Source organism: Eubalaena glacialis, chromosome 9 (genome assembly GCF_028564815.1).
Source record: "Eubalaena glacialis isolate mEubGla1 chromosome 9, mEubGla1.1.hap2.+ XY, whole genome shotgun sequence".
NCBI classification, from domain to species: Eukaryota; Metazoa; Chordata; class Mammalia; order Artiodactyla; family Balaenidae; genus Eubalaena; species Eubalaena glacialis.
In genome coordinates, this window is record NC_083724.1 from 31,841,176 (window position 1) to 31,864,817 (window position 23,642).

Genomic DNA, 23,642 nt, shown 5'->3' on the forward strand with positions numbered 1-23,642 from the left:
ATCTAGATGATCGGTATAGTGAAGTTTGTTTTCTCTACTTTTATGTATGCTTGCAAATTTTTCATAATAAAAAAATAAGAGATATAATTGGTATATTTACTTTTCTGCCCCAACCGACAAGAACTTTAGCATGCATTACATCTTTTCTCCATGACAACCCCATTAATTTCATATTAATTTTTTGCAATCAGTAATTATTATTTTTAAATTAATTTTTATTGGAGTATAGTTGCTTTACAATGTTGTGTTAGTTTCTGCTGTGCAGTAAAGTGAATCAGTCATACGTATACATATATTCACTCTTTTTTAGATTTCCTTCCCATTTAGGTCACCACAGAGCATTGAGTAGAGTTCCCGGTGCTATACATTTGGTTCTCATTAGTTATCTGTTTTATACATAGTAGTGTATAAATGTCAGTCCCAATCTCCCAGTTCATCCCACCCTTGGTAACCATAAGTTTGTTCTCTACATCTGTGACTCTATTTCTGCTTTGCAAATAAGTTCATCTGTACCATTTTTCCATATTCCACATATAAGTGATATTATACATTTGTTTTTCTCTTTGACTTGCTTCACTCTGTATGACAATCTCTAGGTCCATCCATGTCTCTGCAAATGGCACTATTTCGTTCCTTTATATGGCTGAGTAATATTCCATTGTATACATATACCACATCTTCTTTATCCATTCCTCTGCTGATGGACATTTAGGTTGCTTTCAGGTCCTGGCTATTGTGAACAGTGCTGCAATGAACATCGGGGTGCATGCATCCTTTTGAATTATGGTTTTCTCCAGATATACACCTAGGAGTGGAATTGCTGGGTCATATAGTAACTCTATTTTTAATTTTTTTTTTTTAATTTATTTATTTACTTTTGGCTGCATTGGGTCTTCGTTGCTGCGTGCGAGCCTTCTCTGGTTGTGGCGAGCAGGGGGTACTCTTTGTTTCAGTGCGTGGGCTTCTCATTGCAGTGGCTTCTCTTGTTGAGGAACACAGGCTCTAGGTGCGTGGGCTTCAGTAGTTGTGGCATGCGGGCTCAGTGGTTGTGGCTTGCGGGCTCTAGAGCACAAGATCAGTAGTTGTGGCGCATGGGCTTAGTCGCTCCACAGCGTGTGGGATCTTCCCAGACCAGGACTTGAACCCATGTCCCCTGCATTGGCAGGCGGATTTTTAACCACTGTGCCACCAGGGACGTCCCCCTTTGCTTCTTATAAGAGGTTGATGAGGAGTATCCAGTGGTGATATTTTTCATATCTTCATTACCAGGTCATGCCATAGACTGTCAGTATTCTCCTTACTACTTGAAATAGAGTTATTAGCAACTTTAAATCTAATCAGGTTGAAGAGCCAGTTCCAGAAACGCCAGAACCAATTCAGAAAACTCATCCTTAAAACTCTGTTTCTTTAGAAACACTCTCAGTACCAAAATCTCAGTCAGGGTTCTCTGGAGAAATAAAACCAACAAGATAAATATACAGAGAGAGAAAGAAATTTATTATAAGGAATTGGCTCAGGCGGTTATGGAGGCTAAGTCCCCAGATCTGCAACCTGCAATCTGGAGACCCAGGAGAGCTGATGCTATAATTGTAGTCTGAGTCTGAAGGCCTGAGAACCACAATAGTTAATAGTGTAAATTACAGTCCGAAAGCGGGCAGACTCGAGATCCAAGGAGAGCCGACACTTCAGTATGAGACTGAAGGCAGGAAAAGACAGATGTCTTAGCTCAAACAGTTAGGCAGGAGGAGTTCCCTCTTTTTAAAGGAAGGTCAGCCTTTTTGTTCTATTCAGCTTTCCATTGATTGGGTGAGGGCCACCCATATTAGGGAGGGCAATCTATTTTACTCAGTCTGTTGAATTTAATGTTAATCTCATCCAAAAACACCCTTACAGACATATGCAGAATAATGTTTGACCAAATAACTGGGCTCCCTATGGCTCAGTCAAGTTGATACATAAAATTAACCATCATAGGATAGGTAGTCACTAAATTATTTCCATTTTACAGATGAGTAAACTAAGGCTTGAGGAGTTTTAACATACCTAAGCCCACACAAGTATAGATGACTTTACAATGGGATTGAGTTTATAGTCTTCCTCCAAAACTCATGTAACTATTATTTCACCCGCCTGACAGCAGTATCTACCCAGGCCGCAGTAGCTAGGGATGAAATAATCCAATCTTCTCTTGTCTGTTATATTATGGCTTCCACTATAATTGAGGTTGGATGTGGTGTCTGTATAATTTTTTAGTTTGGTTAGCTCAACACATAATATTAAAAGACAGACTAGTTCAAAGACAGAGGGCCTTAACAATACTTTAACTGATAATACCACACATACAGAAAGAAAAATTCAGACCAACCAGAGGTGTGTCCTGGCCTCAGGGAGAAAGGTTTAGTGAATGTCCATCATTGCCCTGAATGAGAAAAACTGGGTCAGAGAAGAAAATCCACCAATAGAGGAAATATAGATGGGTCAACAATAGAAAAGTTATCTTAGCCATGGGACCAGGACTGTGCAGCAGGCTTTTCCCATGGCTTATTCAATGATCTGTATACACTATTCACCTTTAAAAAAAATTTTTTTTCATGCTAACCAAGCAACATTTTAACTAATAAAAGGTTTTCTAGACACCCCGATTACAAGATGGGGTATGGGTAGGGGATGTCAAATTCTGGACACAAATTAGTGATGAATCCACCATCAATTAATAAATGTTTTTTGAGCTTATATGTGGTGTGATAAAGATAATATTCGAAATGTATTTACATGCTTTTCTCATGGCATTTCCTTGCTTTTATTTTTCACCTGGTTCTATCTGAAACTGTGCGTAATGATTAGTCAAATCCATTTCACTTGCCTTCATTAATCAAGGTCGTTTTAACACTTGCATGTCCTCCAAGCAGCTCCTAGCCTAAACAAGATGTTTGCCTAAGTTATTTTCCAGGACCTTGGAGTCTCAGCTGTGTATAGTTCAAGTTGAGCTAGTTAATGGTAGCACCATTGACCCATCAGCTGGGCAGGTGCTAGTGTCCGCTGGGTGACCTTTTGAACGTGGAGAGGCCTGTAGCTTAGCTACACCTGTGCAGGACCACGATTATCGCACCCTTTCCCAATCACCGTTTCCCACTCCCCCCACACCTCAGCCTTCCCTGCTTCTTTATTGGTCATCCCATAAATAACCCAGCCCCTTGCCTTCTGGGGGGTGGATTTGAGGTTTGTTCTCCGGTTTTTTCTCTTGGCTGCCTTGGGAGTAAAACCTCTGATTCGAGACTTGGTGACTCAGCGTTTTGGCTTGCTGTGCCTCCTGAAAAATGAACCTGGCTCAGTAACAAATTTGGTGGGTCAACCAGGAGGTAAGTCCAGATGGGAATTTTGCCTGTTGGTTTGTAGGCCCCTTGCTGGTGCTGAGAGCCTGTGCACGAATCCAAGCAGCTGCCTGGTCCATTTGTAACGGGACCGTCCTTGGGATTTCTCTGGGGAGGTGCCACCAACCTTCAGCACTTAGTTTCGTTTTGCATTGAAAAAATGGTTTTGGGTGTTTGGGTTTGGAAGATGCCTTCTGGGTAACTTCGTTAAAAAAACACACCTATGCCCAGGTTGTTTGTGTGATCCTGACCGAGTCGTGGGTTGGAGACCCAGCTGGTGGTATATGGGCAGACAGTATAAAGGGTTACAGCCGTTGAGTTACCTGGGTTAAAGGCCCGGGATTTTGTTTTTTGATCTTGTCAGGTGGGGCAAAATCCCTTAAGGCAAGTCCCCACTGGAGGTGTGATTGCTGAAATGGGACAGCCGATGGGATTGACCTGGGTCCATTCTCCTTTTTCCACTTCAGATTTAATTGGAATTAAACAGTATGTCAACTTATAGAGATGACCCAAAGAGAAGAAAAAAATTTTTAAATCAATTTCTTGCAACCCACAACCCGACCTGGGCCGGTGTTCAGAATTTATTCACCACCCTCCTCATTTCAGAAGCATGTAGAATGGTGCTGGTTAGAGGTGGGGAGGAGGCAGGTGAGCTTCATTCAGAAACCCCCGGCGGCCCGATACAGGCTGCTGCCAGCACAGCTGAACCAACAGTGCATCCTAACTGGGATGTGATGCTGGGGGTAGGCCCAAACTTGGACATTATTGAGACTGCATTCTTGCAGGATTGTGAAGAGGGGGCCGAAACAAAGAAGCCTTAATGAAGCACAGGAGGGAATACAGAAACGGAATGAGGAGCCTTCAGAATTTCTAGAGAGGATCTTTAAAGCCTATAGGCGTATACAGATACAGTCCCTAAGGCCCCAGAGAATTTAAAGATGGTTACTATGACTTTTATTGGTCAGAGGGCCTCTAATACACAAAGGAAAATGCAAAAGGTGGAAGGGGCTTTAGGAATGCCTATGTCTTAGCTTGTTGAAATTACCTTTAAAATTTTTAATGGCAGGGACCATGTTTAGGGAAAAGGAACAATGGAGAATAAAACAACAGGCCACTCTGCTGGCGGCTGCCTTAACACAGGGAAGAGCCGGACCCCCACAAAGGACTCGGCAAAAGGTAGGGGGCCCCAGGCCCTAAACTTACCCTGGAATGGGTAAACCGATAGTGGGTGTCACTCTGGCTTTCTTTCAGTTCTTCACATGTGTAAAACTCGTTTTTGCCCCAGGACCTTTGTACATGCTGTTCTCTTGGCTACTTTCTGTCTGTTCATCTCCAACTCATTGTAATGTGTATGTCACTTTAAAGAAGACATAACAGTTGCCCTATCTAAATCAGGTCTCCCTTCAAAGCACTAAATGTTTTGTGGTCCTCCTTTTCTTCCACTTGACCCAAAATTCCATAAGGGTGAGAAGTAGGTCAATTTTGTTTCATATTCCCAGTTCTTGGCATGACTCTTGACACATAATAGATGCTCATTAAATACCTGTTGAATGATTGTATCACTCAATGCTGGGATATTTGGACCAAGAACTAGGATGCAAGCAAGAGATTTGATGTTCATTACAAAATTCCCATGATAGTAGAAGGGATGACAGTAAATAACAGACTAGTTCTAGTACACATCTTGACTTCAGCAGGGCAAGAATAGGGTAACAGCCTTAAGGCAACCTCCTTAAAATGAACTAGGGCAATCTGGTATTTGTGTCTGCCTCCAAGACACTTAAACACCCTCGAAGCTCTGGTAGTTGCACGTAATAGGGAAGTCAAGGCAATTTTTTGGAAACAAAAATGCTATTCCTGTCTCTTCTGTTCTTTAAATCATACCAATAATGTCTGCTCCTCCTCCTGTATATGGGATTATGCCTGCTTGCATTCTGATTCACTGGAGCTACATACAGTCCTTCTGTCTATTATAGTCTAATTAGAGAGATCTCTAGAATTTACCAAGAGAGGCACCCACATCTTCATAACTGCTGAGTGCAGTTTCCTCACCCTTATTTCTGTATCTAAATATACTTAGCTTTCATTTACCTTCAGGCCCCATGCAAATTCTCTTTATTTCCCAATGAGTCACAGTCTCCTTCAGACAAATTTAGTGGAATCCTGGAATCTGTCTATTTGACAAACTTGGCTCTGTCAGATCCTATTCTTGGTGCAGAATCAAAGAACTGAAAGATGTCATAAATATCCTCAGAGGCTAACAGTCTCATGAGGTTGCTTATGTCCACACATTGTATCAGCCTTTCTTTTGTTTCTTCCTGCTTCCCTCTTACAGTGAGTCAGACTTCTCAGGCTCCTCTGGGCTTTCTTTAAAAAGAGGAAGAAAGGCTCATTGCAGAATTCATCCTGAGGTGACAGTGACCACTCCTCCTACTTACACAGAGGGCTTTGTCCTGGGTAGAAGGCCCATGTGGGGGGTCTCTAGCCTTAAGAAATGAATCTCAAATGGCAGGCTTCCAAGATCAATGTGAAGCCAGTGAAATGACGGGGCTAAATCAGGGGGTAACACTAAGGTTGCCTTGTCATAATGGGAGGAATCAGACTGGCTCGGTGATCCCAGGGATGTGAGCCCAGGGATGGTCCTTAGTTCCAAGTGCCCCAGTGTCGTGTCCTGTGGAGCCTCACTCACTGAAGTCATCAATAACATATCAAGGCCAGGAAATTGGAGTCTGTGGCCAGAGATCTCAGAACACTTCTAATTGGTTCCTCCAGATCAAAACCAGAGAAAAGAGTAGAAGGGTAACCCTCACTTGGTCAACTTATATTCTTGGAAATGCCATATCTGGTAGTCAGATATTTAGATGGTCTCCCATTGTGATAAGAAATGGGCAATGTAAAATCAATAGAGTCTGCCAGTATTTTTCAGAATGTCTTATGAACAATGAAATTGAGCTCTCATTGTCATTGTTAAAAAATTATAAAATATATTTAGAAGATGAATCACTCTGAAGTTGGGCAACATTATACTTAGGTAGTTTATACAAGATTGGAAGCCTCAGAGTTTGCAAATTATTCCTTCTCATAACTAGAATGCATCTTTTTCATGATGTGCTTTGGTCAGCTACACCATCCCCTGTACCACCTAAGTAGGTAGATGACATTGAAAAACCTCTGAGAAGATGTGGACTTGGTTCGCAGACATTTTGGTGTAATGGAAAGAATGGAATTTGGAGTTGGGCAGACGTGGATTCTAATATCAGCGCTGACGTGTATAGCACCGCCTTGGGGTCATCACAGCTTCTCTGGGTTCCTTGTTTTGAACAACCAGATTATGGTTGTGACGTAGCATCGGGGATGAGTAGGGCTTTCAACACTTTCCTTTCTTGTCCACTTCCCCAACTTTTAGTCGGATATCACTCAAAAGATGTGTGTGAGTGTATATACATGTAAGTGCAAATAAGTTTAGGCCAGAATGAGACGGGGGATGAGTTTTAGCAGAGGTAACTTTTCCTAAAAATGATTCTGACTTTTTACTGACACCTTAGAAGTATCTATGTGCAAGCTGAAGACAAAGGTAGCTTGCTAGGCATCCAGAATGTGCCTCCGAGTGTCTTAATTTCAAGAATTCTTTTGTCTAAACACACGCTCCTTCATGAAAGGACATATCAGTCATGCCTCTATTAGGATTGATCCCATAGGCATGGAACTGAGGAGGATAAACACTTATTGAGGTCACGTCATTGTGACTCTTCAAACACCTTTGCCCAGTGGATGAAGCTTCAAACAAAGGACACGAGCCAAGATACGTTTTGTGATAACTTTTTTCTTTAGAAAAAAAATATGTACAAAAAAAGCTAAGAAGAACCAACATGGAAGTGTCGAGAAAACATTCTGATAGATACAGACAAGGGAGCTCCTGCTCGCAAGGAAGTTACACATTAGTTATTACCATGCTAGAAAAATGTGATGCAGTTAAAATTCTGGAACAATTAAAAGCCACAAAGTCAAGCTGTTGCTCTGGGGCTCTAGGTTGTAGATGCTCTGATACCCTTTCTGCAAAATAATACTGTGCAAACTGTAAAATATTCATTTTCATATAAAGTCCATACAATATGATCTACAAAACTGAGTTGACAGGGGAGGCTGGTACTGGCAGATTTTTGGGGAAAGAAGGCTGCAGTGTCACCTGCCAGCCCAAAGACATAATTGCAGAAAGATCTTGAATTTCTTAACCAGGAGAGGCCATTACCTAAGAATCATACCCAACATTCCTCAAATCCAGGATTTCCTGCCATTGTTTATGTAACTTAGGTGATTTTATTAATATGTTACTTTAACTTAGAATGCAATCACATGTTAAGACATCAGAAAAAGTTCTTTTTCAAAGTAATACTTTCACAATTGATTTTGCGATTTACCATAAACCAACATTGTCTTCCCTGCAACTCAGAAGTTTTTTTTTTTTTTAATTCAAAAATTCTGGAGGAGGCAGCAACTGTGATAATAAAAGATTAAAGTGAATTATTTCATTTCAGTGTCTATAAAACTGAGAAAAGAAGGTTTGTGTACAAATATCACAAAACAACATCAACCATTGAATAAATGTGGTTCTTCAATGCACACCTGAACAAGAAGAAAATTTTGTTTAAAATTCTGGCATAAATATATTAAAGCTGACTAAAAAAAAAAAAAAAATCAGGGCAAGCTACATCACTTCCTCATACAAAAAAATGTACAAAACATTAGCCTCTAACTAGATAAACATAATACTTGTCTTCACAGTTTGACATCAAGTAACTGTGTGCCTTGAAGTATTGAATTGGAGGGTGATTTAAAAAAAAAAAACAGCTTGTGACACGTCAGCCATTTCAGGTAACTTCGGTCATAGAGGCAGAGTGATTCTGCAAACACAAGCAGATAAAACCTTAGTTGACTCATGCACACAGTCTCCCCAGAATATCCTCTTGCTTTCCTGTCTCAAGTTCGTTCTGTTCCCGCTCCCTGACATGCTCTTCCAAGGACCCTCAAATTGTTACCTCTTCTATTAAAACTTCCCTGATTTTCAACCCAAATAAGACCATGTCTTATATCATACTTAGCTATATTCTATGAAACATTTGAAGATCTAAAAGTAACTTTAGCTTCATCCCACATCTTTTTTTAACATTGTGGCTTTAATTTTGAACAGTTCTAATCTTTGAAAAATTTCTATATGATATATTCCGAGTCATGAGTTCCAGAGCAATGAGTTTAATATTTTCAGATGCACAGGAGTTTTTGGTTTAAGGTATCTTTGAATTTCTAGAGAATGTGATCTAGATGCTTTTAAAGTTTCTTGATTTGCTTTATAGTCTTGCACGTGGTCTATTTTAAATGTTTTGTGTGTTTTGAGAAGGATTATATATGTGCCTTAGATAAACTTTATTAATCATCTATCTTTTACTATATTTCATTTGCTTATTACTGAGAGAAGTGTTAAAATCTATGACTGCAGCTTTGTCCACTTTTCCTTGTAGTTCCATTAATTTTTGTTTACGGTTTGTTCATAATAACCCTTATCTCTTTTGTTTTATGTAACTTATATATAATCCCACCCTTTTTCAGGCCCAAGTCTTTCTCTTTTGTTTGAACTTAAAACTTCCAGTCCGTGGGATTGGTAAATACCTTAAGAAATGGTGGCTTTAGATCTAATTTATTATGGGTTTCCACATTCCTATTTGTTTTTAGGACACTAGAGATGTATATTCTTGAGAGTTCAACTATGAATTTTAGAAACTGAGTATTCCATATTTTTCAAGGTACTTTTATCTACCATATTTGTGAAAACTGAGGTTTTTTATATTTCTTGCCATAATGTGAAAAATTTATGTTTTTACTTTTATAATATGCTTTCTTTTTAAAGTTTTTGGTCAATAGTTTGGTCATTTATATGTTTATAAGAGTCCATTTAAAAGTGGGTGGTAAAGATAAAGTAGTTTAACAGCCTAAGATAACTAACTGGGTGACTTTGGGCAGATTTCTTTAACTCTCCAAGTCTTTTCTTTTTTCTATTTATAATTTGAAGTCTATAATATCACTAGCTCTAAATCAAGGGGTGGTGAGCGTTAGAATTCCTCTGGGACTATTTTCTTATATGGCTTTGCACCCCAGAATGGCTGAATCAGAATCTTCTGGAATAAGGTCATAGGCGTCTGAGTCTTGAGATAGATTGGATCCTTCTATTTTTGTTAAAGAAAAAAATATCATCTCCCCCCTACACCGCCCCGCCCCCATCAGGAGACACGGGAGACTTTATACCACACACAGTGAGTTAACACACTGGCTCACCTCTCATTTCTCTGTTAATATAAACTGTGTTCAACAAAGACACAGTTGCTCAATGCTAAGCTTGATTACGCAGGTGAAAGTGGGTGTGAGGCCACAGGACGAGGATAGCTCGGAGCTGGTCTCTCTAGGATACAACAGCTCTGTAGCATCACAAAATAATGCTTTGGAAACTTGACCATTTTTGTTTCGTTTGGATTCTGTAATTTCTTACTTTCTGGTTTCTCTTTAGTATTGGGGAAAGATTTTAGAACATGTACCGTCTCAACCGCAGAAGGCAAATATTCAAATTTGAGTTGATCTTTTGGAGAGGAGGAAAGAACACTGCAGCTCTGGGGCTCTGTGTGGCAAAGGGGAAAGGATGTCTCTGGAAGAAGGGAAGGGAGGGTGAGGGGGTTCCCTCCCCAGCTAGACAGTCTTCTTCTTGAGGCGCTCTGAACAGCTGGATGGATTTCACGTGTGAGAATGTGTTCTTTAAAGACAGGTTCATATCTTCTCTCAGATCCCACAAGTCCTCCTCCCAGGAAGATGGTTCTATCCCAGAAATTACAAAGGAGCAGCTTCTAGTAGAAGCCATGGCTGCTGCCGTTGCACAGGAAGCTCTCGCCCACAGGGGAAAACACAGGGCATGTTTATTTTGGAAGAGCTGTAGCTCAGTGTAAACCCTGCCAGCCCTGTGCAGCTCAGCTCACACACACTGTCCCCTAGAGCGTGTTTCCATATTCAATGCTGAGAGTTATAGATTTCAAAATGGAATTTTCCTTAAACGTCAGGCCGTGTGGTGTACAAGAGCAAGCAGGTCCTTTAGAATTAGATGGGTCTGGGTCTTAATCTTGACTGGGTGACCTTTGGCATGTTACTTAAACTCTTTGTGCCTTACTTCATCTATAAAGTCGAATAATAATGCCAATTGCAGGATTATTGTAAGGACTGAATGTGAGGGCTTGCAATAAATGCTCATTTTCTCTTCTTGACCCACAAATAAAGGGTATATCCTCCTAACTACCCATGTGGAAAGCAGGTGCTTGGTTACTTGAATATTGCACAACTAGTATGGAAGGCATCACTTAAGAGGCAATGCTTTCCATCCGGCTTCCTGTAGCTTTATTTTGACTAGCCTGCAGAAGTCCTGTTCATCATTACTCATAAACTTCTATTTACCACGGAGTTTCAGATATTGACTAGAGCCCAATTTTAGGTTCTCAGTTTTGACTAGAGGGTCTAGTTCAGGTTTTGGTTCTGGCTTGCATCTGTCCATCCATCACATATTTATTTCACCCCTAGTGAATGCCAGGAAATATAGAGAGTAAGAAAGACATGGTTCATATACTTAAAAATCTCTCGGTCCTTGTGGGAGGCAGATATGAGGGGATTACTGACATTAATTGTGAGGGGCAGTCACACCTGGGGCCTGGGGTCCCTTTGACCCAAGCCTGGTATTCACGAAAGGCCTCAAATTGTGCCCAGATGAGGGGATATACATGGCAATAAAGATACATGGACAGATTTGAAAAGTTCAACTACTGCCTGTAGTGAATAATAAACTAATACATATTTTTAAAGAATTTTTTAAATCTATACTGCGAATAGCAGGTTTTGAAATCGGGTTGGCACTTCAGTTTTCAATGTAAGTAGAATCCCCCAAAACATGGCCTGGATGTCTCTTGGCCTGGTCAACTATTACTGGTCCTGAGGGAGAAGAGAGCAGCCTGGAGAAGGCTTCAGACAGAAGGTGCTGCTTGAGCAGTGCTGGGTAAAGGATGGGGCGGAGACAGGGCGCCCTTCGAGCAGGACATTCAGGGCAAAGGCCACAGCATTTACAAGGACGGGCTGATATGTTTGTGGAACTTGGCAAACATCTCGGCTTGCTTTTTAAATTCACCTTTGTCATTAGTTGCTTCATCTCAAAAAATAGAGGGAAACACTCTGACCTCACCGGGTACAAGAACATAATTAGGGAAGAAAAACTAGGGAGAGTCTATTTCACCATTTCATTACAAGGTTTTATTATTTAGCTAATTCGTCATTCAACCTGCATTAACTGGCTATATATAAATAAACCAGTAGTAAAATTTTCAGTATGTTATTTCTAATTGGACCAAGTCAAAATTTTCACCTTAATACAGGTGAAGGGAAAACGAACAAAATACTTGGCAGTGGGTTTAATGGAGAGCCCTAAATATTTTTCCCAAGGTGGAAATAGCTTTTTTTTTTTTCTGGTTCATTAATAAAATTAGACTTCATTAAATGTGAAAAGAGATAGGATAGTTTCTCGGATGTCTGATAGTTACTCTTTAAATAGTGAAATATTTTATCCTATATTGACAGGAAGTACATGATAATTCCAGTGGGAGGAGATTTGCTTCTCTTGCACTCTGTAAAAATGATTTAGTAAGGAAATGCCAAATACAACAAGATTTCGAGATAGACTGTTACAGAAAATAAACATTTTAGCAGGACTCAGCTACATGAAAAATGTGTCATGATATAAAAACCCTGTTTTATTATTAGTTATCCCCATTCTGTCTGCTTAAAGAGCTACTCACCCCAGTTTTCCCACTTGCTGGCTATGTGGCTTGGGGAAGTAATTTACTGTTGCTATCTTCATATTCCTCTCGATCTGTGAAATGGGAATTATACTACTGATTCAGTAAGTTTTTGTTCAAATAAAAATATATTTGTAAAGCACCTAGCAACTCTCAGGCAAAAGTCAGTGCTTTATACCATGTTTCAGGGCTCATTTCAGGTGGCAAGTCTTCTCCGTGGCTTTCCCTGCCTTAGAATAAATTTCTTCTTCATCTGTGTTCATACAGCGCTTCGTGTATCTGATTCAGCATGCCATATTATGATTACTGATTTACATACACCTTTCCTGATCATCTGTGAGTTCCTTGAGCACAGGACTATGTGGCTAGTTATTCATCTCTGGCACGAAGCAAGGTCCTGGTGTAAATAAGTGATCAGTTAGTACTGTTGCATTGAATTTTTGATGGTCATCAAAACAGATCCAAAAGGATACTTAGTTACCTTTTTTAATGTGCTGCCAATTTACATCTATCACTGGATGTAACAAAGCATTTCTTTCCAAATGTTGTCCTAGTCACTAAATCAAATTGGCCTCCCACAGGAGTTGGTGTAAATTTCACAAGTGTGTTATTACATTGGAGGTCAAGGTATCCTGAAGCAGTTGGGGTTTAAGTTAGACATGACTAAGAACTTCCTGAGGAAGGGCCAAGCCCTGGAAGGAATACAGGATTAATTGAGGGAAGCTGTGAAGTTCTTGAGGGCCTTTATGTCAGATTTTTATTGTTGCTGGGTGGATTCAGTTATGTCCTGTTTTCAGTAGAGGAATGGATTAGTTGACCTCCTAGATAACAGGCCTGGAGCCTCTGGGTTTGGTTTGCTAAAACGTCTTTACTGTACCTGTGCACTTAAGGTTTCCAGAGGGCTTTCTATCCTTGGGAAAGCCATTAGGGGTACTCCACGGGGGTCCTCGGGTTTGGGTTTTGAAGGAGATCCTTGTGTTCCTTTAAAGTTATGGACCACACACATTCCCTGCAGGATGAGGGGAAAAAAGATTGGGGTCAGACTGCAGCCGTCAATGCCTGGCCATCTCTGCGGGTGGCAGGCCTTCCCCCTTAGGATGTCGTTGCATAGTGACTTGTGAGCCAGTGGGTAGGGACCATGGAAAGACCTGGGGCATGGTTCAGGCTGTCTGCTGCTGAGCACATTCTAGGTGCTGAGGAAGCATCTGTTTGATCACCAGATGGCCAGGGATGCTCAGTCTACCCCCATTGAGCTTGTTTCCTCACCTGTAAAAGTGGGAATAATACCTACCTCATAGATGTACAACAATTAAAAGACATGATGAATGTAAACCACCTCATAATAACAGCTAACATTTACTGAGGGCCACTTATGTGGCTGGTATTGTCCTGAGGGTTTACCTTATTTCATCTAATCCACTCAGCAATCTTATAAGGGAGGTACTATTATCCTCTCCAACTTAGATAAGGAGGCACAGAGAATTTAGATAACTTGCCCAGAGTTACACAGATTTAAACTCCATAGCCTCTAAATCACACCACCGCTGTAGGATTTTGCCTCTTAACAAGTGCCAAACATACAGCAAAAATGCAATGTTAGCTAGTCTTTAACTCTTACCTAAGATGATTACCCTTGAGTTACTTAGCAAATAGTCACATAATTTATTAGTGGCACTTTTATTGCTTCCATTAAAACTCCCCCTCTAAATTACTACCCACTTGTCTTTATTTCCTACTGAGGCCCCATCATAACTGAGTCTGTTCTAACCATCTTCTGTCTCTTTCCACACTCTCTTCCATTGTTCTGCATCGTTTTTTCTATATCCAGTGCCTCTGAATCTTTCCTGTAGCTCCTCAAACCCCACAGAACGTTCACATGAATATTCTCTACCTGGCTCTCCTCTACCTCACTCTCCAGCTCTGCTTAAACTTCCCCCATTCAGGAAATGGAAGAAGTGGAGGGTGTAGGAGCTCTGGGGTTGGAGAGAGCAGGTCAGATTCCTGGCTTACTGCCTCGGTGGCCATTGGGCAAGTTACTTATCTGTGAGCCTCACTTTCCTCTTTTATAAAATGAGGATAAGAATACTGTTAGGGAAAGATAAACAAAACAAACACAGAACTGATTGGTGGTTACCAGAGGGGAAGGGGGGTGGGGGGAAGGCAAAATAGGTTAAGGGGGTCAATTATATGGTGGCAGATGAAAAGTAGACTTTTGGGGGTGAGCATCTGTATACAGACGTCAAATTATAATGTACACATGAAACATACATTATAAACCAAAGTTACCTCAGTAAAAAACATTGTTAGGGTTGTCCTGGGAGCACACGATTTGGTGTATATAAAGTGTAGGGCATGTAGTAATTGTTCAACTAACTTCCTTCCCCTTTCCCCCACTTTCATCTTCATAAGAAACACAAAACCATAATGAACATAGGCCACAAATATGCTCCTGTTCAGACTCTTCTTTTTTGGCCTCCTCCAAGTCTCTGCTTTGGAATGCTTCCATTCTCTTCTACAAGGTCCACTCCTCCCATTTCCCAGCTTGGCGAGTGTATATGTGAGGTGTGTACATGCAGATACAGTGGGGGACAGTGTGGCCTGCCTCCTACCAGACCCGTTCAACAGCAGGTATGGGTCTTACCTAAAGATCATTTGTGGAAAGCAAATTTTGACATTCATCATCAATTGGGAAGGCAATACAAGACTTAACAGTAACCAAGTGGTAGGAAAGAGGGCTGCAAGTTACTGAGAGAACACAAGTTTAATGTTAAAGCAGAATTTGTGTATGGGGCCTCGGCAAACACAAAGTTTTTGGATTTCATCCCATAAAGACTCCATGAAATTGCCTGGAACAGTCAGTACCGCTTTTTCTCTTTAGCTGGGGTTGAGCTGGATCCAGGACTGATGGGGACAGCGAAAGTGTTTCTTTGGAGTCCAAGCCTTCATTTATGTACTATTGATCTCTGTTTGTAAAATCCTCTCTTCTCTTGAAGTCACCTGTATTCTCTCCCCCTTTTAAAAAGCACCCTTAGGGGAATATCTTCTGAGAGCTCAACATCTCATGATCATCTCAGCACCACTTTTCCTGCTGCTTCACCCAGAGAATTTGCATTTAAGTCCCTCATCTTTCACTTTAGAAAGAAAGACTGGATCCATTAAAAATAATTTTGAATTCAAATGGAGCTTGCCAATTAATGTTCTGAGTAAATGCGAGCATTTTCTGTGTGTATCTGAGCAGCTAAAATTGTTGGGAAACTGAGTTAGAGGTTGGGAGAGGCATATGTGCATTTTGTATGTTGGGGAGGACATACATACAGAATCCCCGTATGGAAGGGATAGGACAAGGAGAAGTTAGGTCATAGGCCTGTGAAATCCATCTACGTGTGATGTTAGTCTTAACAGGTGCCTTGGACCAGAAAGGGCAGAAGGGGAGGGAGGACATCCAGGCTGTGATGGCTTCTGTCTCCTAGGGGAGGCCTGCTGAATGTTATTGGGAGATTGATTTCATGCACAACATCTGCAGGCCTAGTGATTTACTGTAAATCCTTCTGGGTGTATTTTATTTTATTTTATAAATTTATTTTATTTATTTTTGGCTGCATTGGGTCTCCATTGCTGTGCACGGGCTTTCTCTACTTGCAGCGAGTGGGGGGCTACTCTTAGTTGCGGTGCGCGGGCTTCTCATTGTGGTGGTTTCTCTTGTTGCGGAGCATGGGCTCTAGACACGCGGGCTCAGTAGTTGTGGCATGCGGGCTCAGTAGTTGTGGCTTGTGGGCTCTAGAGCGCAGGCTCAGTAGTTGTGGCGCACGGGCTTAGTTGCCCCACAGCATGTGGGATCTTCCCGGACCAGGGCTTGAACGCGTGTCCCTTGCATAGGCAGGCGGATTCTTAAACACTGCGCCACCAGGGAAGTCCCTTCTGGGTATATTTTAAATCTTTGAAGATAATTTTTAATACTGAACCTCTATGGTATGCCCATGCAATGGAATACTACACAGCAAGAAAAAGGAATTACTGATAACATGCTTACAACATGGATAAATCTCAAAATAATTATGCTGGGTGAAGGATGCCAGGAAAAAAAATTCATACTGTATGATTCCATTAATATTAAATCTTAGGGTAATCTAATACAGAAGATCAGTGGTTGCTTAGGAATGAAGGGAAAGGAAGGATGGGAGAGAAGGATGTATCTGTAGGTCAAAATTGGTCAAATTATACACTTCCTGTGCCATTTATTGTATGCCTATCATACCTCAAATCTGTAAAAATTTAAAAAAAACAATAAAAATTAACCAAAACCCTTCTCCAGGAAGTATTATGTGGTTGAGAGGCCACTTACAGTGGAAATAAGATGCCCAAGAGGCATGTTCAGATAACAGTGGCCCCCTAAAAAGTCTGGGTGTGGTTAGCTGAGGGTTTTCATATTTCTGAGTGGGATATGCAAGTCTGGGCCAGAGTGGAGTTTCTTGAAATGCTGGAGAAGGAGCTGCCTGCTTGCGTCAGTACTTCATTCTCTGTTCTTCCCCCAAGCAACACTTAGCTTATACCCCCAGTACGTTCTGAACAAGTATTTAGAGAATCATGGTTTGAAGGTATGCTAAATTGCGTCTGCCCAGCCCCAAGGCCAGGGTTGAAGCAAGTGGAGCAAGCCGTCCTTCCTGAAGCGATCCTACTCCTGACCCACGGGGGAATATGCAGTCATATTTCTGAAAGAAAGGGCACAGGATACTTGGCGAGTAACTGCAACTCACAAGGTTGGGGCCAGAGGAACTTGGACTTAGACTGGAGTCTGGGAAGCCTGACTTGCCAGGATCTTGGGCAGCCTTTCAGAGGGCACCAGAGGGGAAAAAAGTAGAGGGAAGCTGACCTACCAGAAACAGGGCTACAGCAGTGCCCAGGATGAAGCCCGCGATCACATCGGAGCAGTGGTTCCGATACTCAGAGACCCGGTTGAGGCCCATCAGGAAGGCTGTGCAGAGGGTCCCGAGGCACAGCACTGGCTTGGCCAGTCGACTGCTTTTCGTCTTGATTGTGCTTGTGATGTACATCTAGGTTAGGACAGATACCGGGGAGTGACTGGCAGCCTCTGCATACGGTGTATATACACACATGCACAGACATACACCAGCACACACAAACGGACCAAAGCAAGAACGATGAATGAATGTACATTGGTCTCAGTGCTTTGTATTCTGGTGGGCGTGGGAACAGAAATTACAGTGACATGAATGACTGTATAATAATCAGGTTCAGAGCATGCAGTTTTTATGCAACAAACTAAAGAATCACTTGGGGTGTTAGGAAACCCAAATAAGAATCTCAGATGCCAAATAAATCTTCTATGAGAATTAATTTTATGGAGAAGACCAGGTAGGTGAGTGGCAATACATTTCACTTTTTTGTGTCCCCCATAATCCTAGCGGATTCTTCACACTTTCAACGAATATAAAAGCATTGACTGATTAGTTAATTGACTGAATTAGAACTTCCAAACCAGTGTGTCACATAAATACATTTCAGTTGTGCTGGGAAATTGATTCTCACAATCCTTGGGATAGCTTGATCAGCCCTGTCCATTCATTTACTCCAGCATGTTTTAAAATAAAATTTTCTATGTGGGCCACGACATATAAAAAGTTGGGAAGACCTGATGTAAGTAAAGCATGATGCAACTTATGACATGTGAGTTGTAGGTTGTTCTTATTCCATTGTGAGGAGCTGGGTAAGACTCTTAAGTATTTCATAGGCTCAGTTACCAAATGTGTCCCTTGTGGCTTAGAGTTAGGAAGATGTGCCTCTTTCAAACAAGTAAATACTTTGTTACACAACCTTTGGTAATGGTTACAAGAAACCACTAGAGGGCGTAATTGATCTATCATCGCTTCTTAACAAGCGTGCAAAATGAGTTTGCAACCCAGAAAAATAGTATGCCAATACTTAAACTACAGTGTATAGTGTGCTTGTATGGCCTGAGCACACGTAAGTTCACATAGATGCATTTTAAAGTATTATAGTGGAAACTTAATTTCCTAGAATGATCCTTCAACGCTGGTGTGAATACAGGAAGATGGGATTTTCTTTGTTACATGTAATAGATACCCTATAAAACTGTGGTTAGATCAGAGTTACATAAATTAGAGCATATCATTACACCATTCTGAGGCTGTGTAGGAAATGTTACTTAACATCTATACTAGATATATTTAAATTTAGTTTTTTATGCTTCTATATTGTTTTTTAATTATAGCCTTTATAAATCTTTCCTATAAGATTACAAACTATTAATAACATGGGCCTATGGTTAGTTAGTATTCTTCACAGCATTAACTAGTACTTAGGAAATCCTTGTTGAGCAATTTCTGAAAGCACACATAATAGGGGCTCGGAAAAATGTTTACACAATTGGAATCTTGTATCAGGGTTTCTGATTATAGTCTGTCTGTGGGGCATGATTTGAATTGGATTATATCTGAATCCTTGAAAACATGTGCTATATAAGCATCTATTCTGAGTAAGATAACTTCTTTCTTCCCAAGAGAATTTTATATCTCACTTGATGAGACAGTAGTTTTTGATGAGTAACAGATTTATTTTTATAATGGTGTTGTAAAAATTGATTTCATACAACAGTGACTTGAGTTTGATAAAAATACAGAAAACGGTGCAAGAGTACATTGCTTCATATAACTTAGGTCCTAGATAATCTAGGATACAAAGCGATATTTTGAAAACTGGAAACTATGCCAAATGCCTGAAAAGACTTTGTTTAAAAAATACCTGGTGTAGATTTTTTTGGGGGGTGGGCAGTAAAGCCAAGAAACCTCACTGAGCTAAACTGGTCTGTTTGTAAATCGAGGCTTCTGTATTATTTATGTTCATGTTTTCTTAATATGGGGGTAGCTGAAATCACTTTTGACATGTATTCATTAAAGAGTAGATCTAAAAGAAATAATTAGACTTATTTTGGAAAATTGATCCTATAGATGTTATCCTATAAATTGGACAAAAAAGCGCCATTGTTTTAAAGAGAATATTCAGCAATTTCTTTTAAACTCTACTAAGTGGACCAGACCTGTAGTCAGTCACCTTTACTCCACCCTGAATGTATGTATTTGGGGCGATGGCATGGACACACTTCCATCAGAAGCAGACTCAGTAGGGAGTGCAGTGACTGTCGTTGGATGGGAGGGGACATGCCCCCTGGGGGCGGGGCGAGGGCACGCTCAGAGTCCCTGGGAAGACTGCGTAGTTTGAAAGGGGTCTTTCCTCTGCCTTCTCCTACCTCACCTTTCACTGAGAATCACTAGACTAGTCACACCCTGAATATAAAATAAGTTGAAGGAAAAGGGGTGTTTTCAGCCAATAGTCACTCATCCACAGGTAAATACACATGATATCCAGCAGTGGAACCTTTGCACTGATCCCTCTACTTCTGTACGCTCGGTTCTAAGGAAACAGAGGCCAGACAAAGGTGAAATGAGGTCGTTTCCAAAGTGGATGCAATTAAAGAGCAGGAAAAAAAGATGGACACCATCATTTCTTCTATTTTAAGATGCGAGACACACTTTGGGCTTTCTCTGTGATGAGAGCAAAAAGTTTAGAATACTATACCCCAGTGGGGGCAGTCAAAGTTTGTGTGACCTAGGGAACAGTAAGAAGTAAACTTGTGGGTGTTGGGGGTCTTTTAGGATCACCCATCTGTCCTGGCAAAGTGATGAAGAAGAGCATTAAGAGGAGCAGAGGAAAGCCATGTCTTTATCCGGGTTTGCCACACTGCCCAGGCAGGCGTTCACACGAGGCACACACCTGCAAATCTGTAGACAAGCGTGAGGAATGTGTGCTGTTCTAGAACCAACCAAAGCTTTGGCAAAGAGTGCTGTTCTGGGCAGTGAGAGAACGCCATACCCGGTGCCAGGAGCCTGGGCCTCTGCTCTGACTCTGTGTTCTTAGCTATTCTCTGGGCCTCAGTCTCTGCATCTGTAAAATGGGAGGATGTGACTAAGTGATTATCAACAGTCTTGCCAGAATTAACATCCTCTGGCAGGTCTTACACTGGGATGTTGAGGGTGGGGGCAACAGCATGATATAATAAAGGAGAAACATATTGTAACGTGACTTTAAAAGTCACCAGAAGTAATGAAAGAATGGGGGGGAGGGTGGCAGAGAGACCCATCACAGCCAAAACTCCACGTGGGTCATACTCACCGTGGCGTATAAGGCGGAGTAAATGCTCAGAGCAGCATGTTTGGAGGGAAAGGACCTCCTAGCCTTCTCTATCACTTCCAGGTCCCCAGTACAGACGTTCCCGTTGTTGATGAACTGGTGGTGCGCCGGGCAGTCTGCGCTGGTGTAGTTGGGCTTGCACACCGTCAGGAAGTACGGCGTCAGGTGCCCCGTGACCACTTGTCCGGCGTTTACAAAAATGTCAGTAGCAAAAAGCCCAAAAGCAAATACCCCTATGAGGAGATTTAAAATAATTAGGAAAGATGACATACCCCATCGACTGGTTTTGTCCCTGAGAGAAAAACAGCGGTGAGAGTCCATACAACCTATCAGAAAGGTCCTCCCCAGAGTCAAATTGTCCCCTCACCTTTATCTTTCCAGGGAGTGGTGCCTGCTTCTCAAACCACTGTTTCTTCCAAATTGATGCAGTCACGCTGCTGTTAGCATTTCATTATTTTGTATAAGTAAATTAGAAGCAGCATGTGCTAATGGAAAGAATTTGAATTTTGGAGTCATGTAGAGCTGGGCTCCAGACCCACCTTTGGTGACTTGTTCACAGTGTAAGTTGTTTACCTTCTCTGAATCTTGGTACCCTTATCACAAAGTGGTTGGGGGGAGTGATACCTCAGAAAGGAGTTGGAAAGGTGAAATAAAATATGTGCAAAACACCCGCTGCATGCCTGGCATTAAGTAGTTACTCAACATTAGTTCTCTTTCCTTCTATAGAAAATATCTTCCCCCTGGTCCTGTTGGAAATGCAGATACTCCTTGGAGGAGTTATCATGGCAGGTGAGAGAATGAGGTTGTTAGGGAGTCGTCCCTAAAAGAGAGGAAAGGTCACTCTAGAAACCTTGATTGAATTGGATGTTTCATTTGATGTTGGAAACAGAAAATGAGGAGAAAGAGGGTTAAAGATGAATGTTGGTGACTGTGTCAAATTACCACAAACTGAGTGGCTTAAACCAACACAAATGTATTGTTTTACAGTTCTGGAGGTCAGAAGTCCAAAATAGGTTTCACTGGGCTAAAATCAAAATGTTGTCAGAGCTGTGTTCTTTCTGGAAGCTCCAGAGTAGAATTCATTCCTTGCTTTTTCCAGCTTCTTGCCTTCATTCCTTGACTTGTGCCCCCGCTCTCCCCTTACCTCCCCAGCAATCATATCATACGAGCTCTGCTTCCATTGTCACGTTTCTTTCCGTGACTCACTCTCTTGCTTCTCTTATAAGGTTACATTGCGTCTACCTGAATAATCCAGGATAATCTCAAAATCCTTAATCTAATCACACATGTAAATTCCTTTTTGTCATGTAAAGTAATATATCCACAGTTTCCAGGGGTTAGGACATAGACATTTTGGAGCGAGGAAGGCGTTATTTTACCTACCATGCTGACTTGGCCTGCTTGGCCAAGAACCCTGTGGGTAGGCTATACTTCCCGGATTTTATCTGTTCTCTGGTAAATTCCACAGGAATATAGGATTACCCCCAACAAGCTTGAACATGAATAAGCAGAATTCCCTATAGGAAGTTTCACTGTGGATCTTTCAAAGCCTATACATACATCTATAGATTATCTGTGGACTGTTTTCTGTTAAATATATCAAGAGCAGCTGTGCAGAGCCAAAGTACATACAAGTCACTTGAAGAGATAAAGAAGACTTTTCAAGTGCGACTCAATTATGGGAGAAGTTGGCAAGTGTGAGAGGCAGCATTAACCCTTGTAAATGTCAAGGATCTGCTATATTTTCAATTAAATTTCTATCCAATTTTGACTTCCATATTCAATGTCTTGAATCTGCAAATTGTGCTGACTTCAGCACCTAAAAGTCAATCCATTAGAGCAGAAGCAAAGACAAGTTTGGCTGAAACCTTCATCCGGTTTCCATTTTGACCTGTATTGATGGTTATAATTTTCTTTTTTGTGGCTTTGCCAGTATGTGCTTTATCAGAATGAGAACTGGCTCTTTTAATACCTTCAGCCGGCTCACACTCATAGCGTCTGACCTCTGAGAGTAGGCATTCACTGATCATTCGTGGTAATTTTCACCCACAGGTTCTGGAAGTCGGGTTAGAAATTTTTTTACATCTTCAAGCAAGATTCTCAAAGACCAGGTCCCTGGCTTTTTCAAGGGGCAGTAAGTCTGTCTAGACATACTTTTCCAGGCAACTAGGGTAACTTGTGATTTGAAAAGGGAAAAGTGACAGCATTTTCCTCTGGGATTTTATTTGTCAGAATGCTTCCAATTAGGGCAAATTCTTTCTGAGTTAGAGGATTTCTAGGCTCCTTGGATAGGTGTCTGAAGTGCCAGGTCCATGGTCACAGTGAATCTGTGACGGGCAAATTTCCACTTTGCTGCCATGTGATATTATTGCTGAAAGTTGCTTTCCCCTCTTCTCTTTGCCTCTCCTGGATTTTGTCTGCTTCTCCTGATGGCTTAACAAGCATTTGCTTTCCAAACATTTCATTCTGGTGTATTTGATGTACCTTCAGAAGGGCAGTCCCGGGGATTCCACTTGCCTGGCATGGGCCATGCCAACAAAGTGCAGTGGAAGCTGCAGCGGTGATTCACAGACAATGTCAGATCATACGGGGCTTTTGTAAGAAATTCCAGCTATTCCTCTGTTAATCCTGAGCTCCTTGTGTGTATGTTACAAGCCTCAGAAGCTAAAAAGAGCTGCTTTTGTCCTCAGAGTCAGGTAGAACACTGTTTATGGTCTCCTGTACTGCAGTATATGATTTGAAGGAGATGCTTTTAAAGTATCTATATATCCTACCTTGGTGTCTAAAATTCTTTAAGTGAGAAAATCTTTTTGAAATTTTAACAGATACATTTTTCATTCCTGTAACCCTCCCTAGCTGGTTCTACTTATCTTATGGCTCTGCTCCCAGCGGTGTTCCTTGTTTCAGGGGAGCTGATCACATTTCTGAATGGATTTACAGCAGACACAAAGTCTAAAAGTAAAGCTCTTTTGGCTTGCCAGAGCTATGTGCTTCAGACGCGTACTGCTTTTTTTGCTTGGAATTCTGAAAAGATTTGGATGGGAAAACCAAGAGCCATGGTCTATAGGATAAGACCATTGAGTTTCTAAAATAAACCCTAGAATGGGGAAGATGAGGCTGAGGGTGTCTCCCGAGGAGACAGAACCCTGCCTGGTCTGGCTGTGAAGGAGTGAAG

The 23,642-nt window shown here is 41.3% G+C and overlaps 1 protein-coding gene across 1 annotated transcript in view; it reads right to left on the minus strand.

The window, feature by feature from the left end:
- Positions 1–8,202: 8,202 nt before the first annotated feature.
- Positions 8,203–23,642, minus strand: part of PLPPR1 (phospholipid phosphatase related 1) — a 127,075-nt gene continuing 111,635 nt past the window's right edge. The window contains exons 5-8 of the mRNA XM_061201094.1: positions 20,450–20,700; positions 17,116–17,292; positions 13,119–13,250; positions 8,203–8,272 (exon numbers count right to left, since the gene is read on the minus strand). Coding sequence (XP_061057077.1) covers positions 8,240–8,272; positions 13,119–13,250; positions 17,116–17,292; positions 20,450–20,700 — 593 coding nt within the window. The 3' untranslated portion in view covers positions 8,203–8,239. The remainder of the gene's footprint in view (positions 8,273–13,118; positions 13,251–17,115; positions 17,293–20,449; positions 20,701–23,642) is intronic.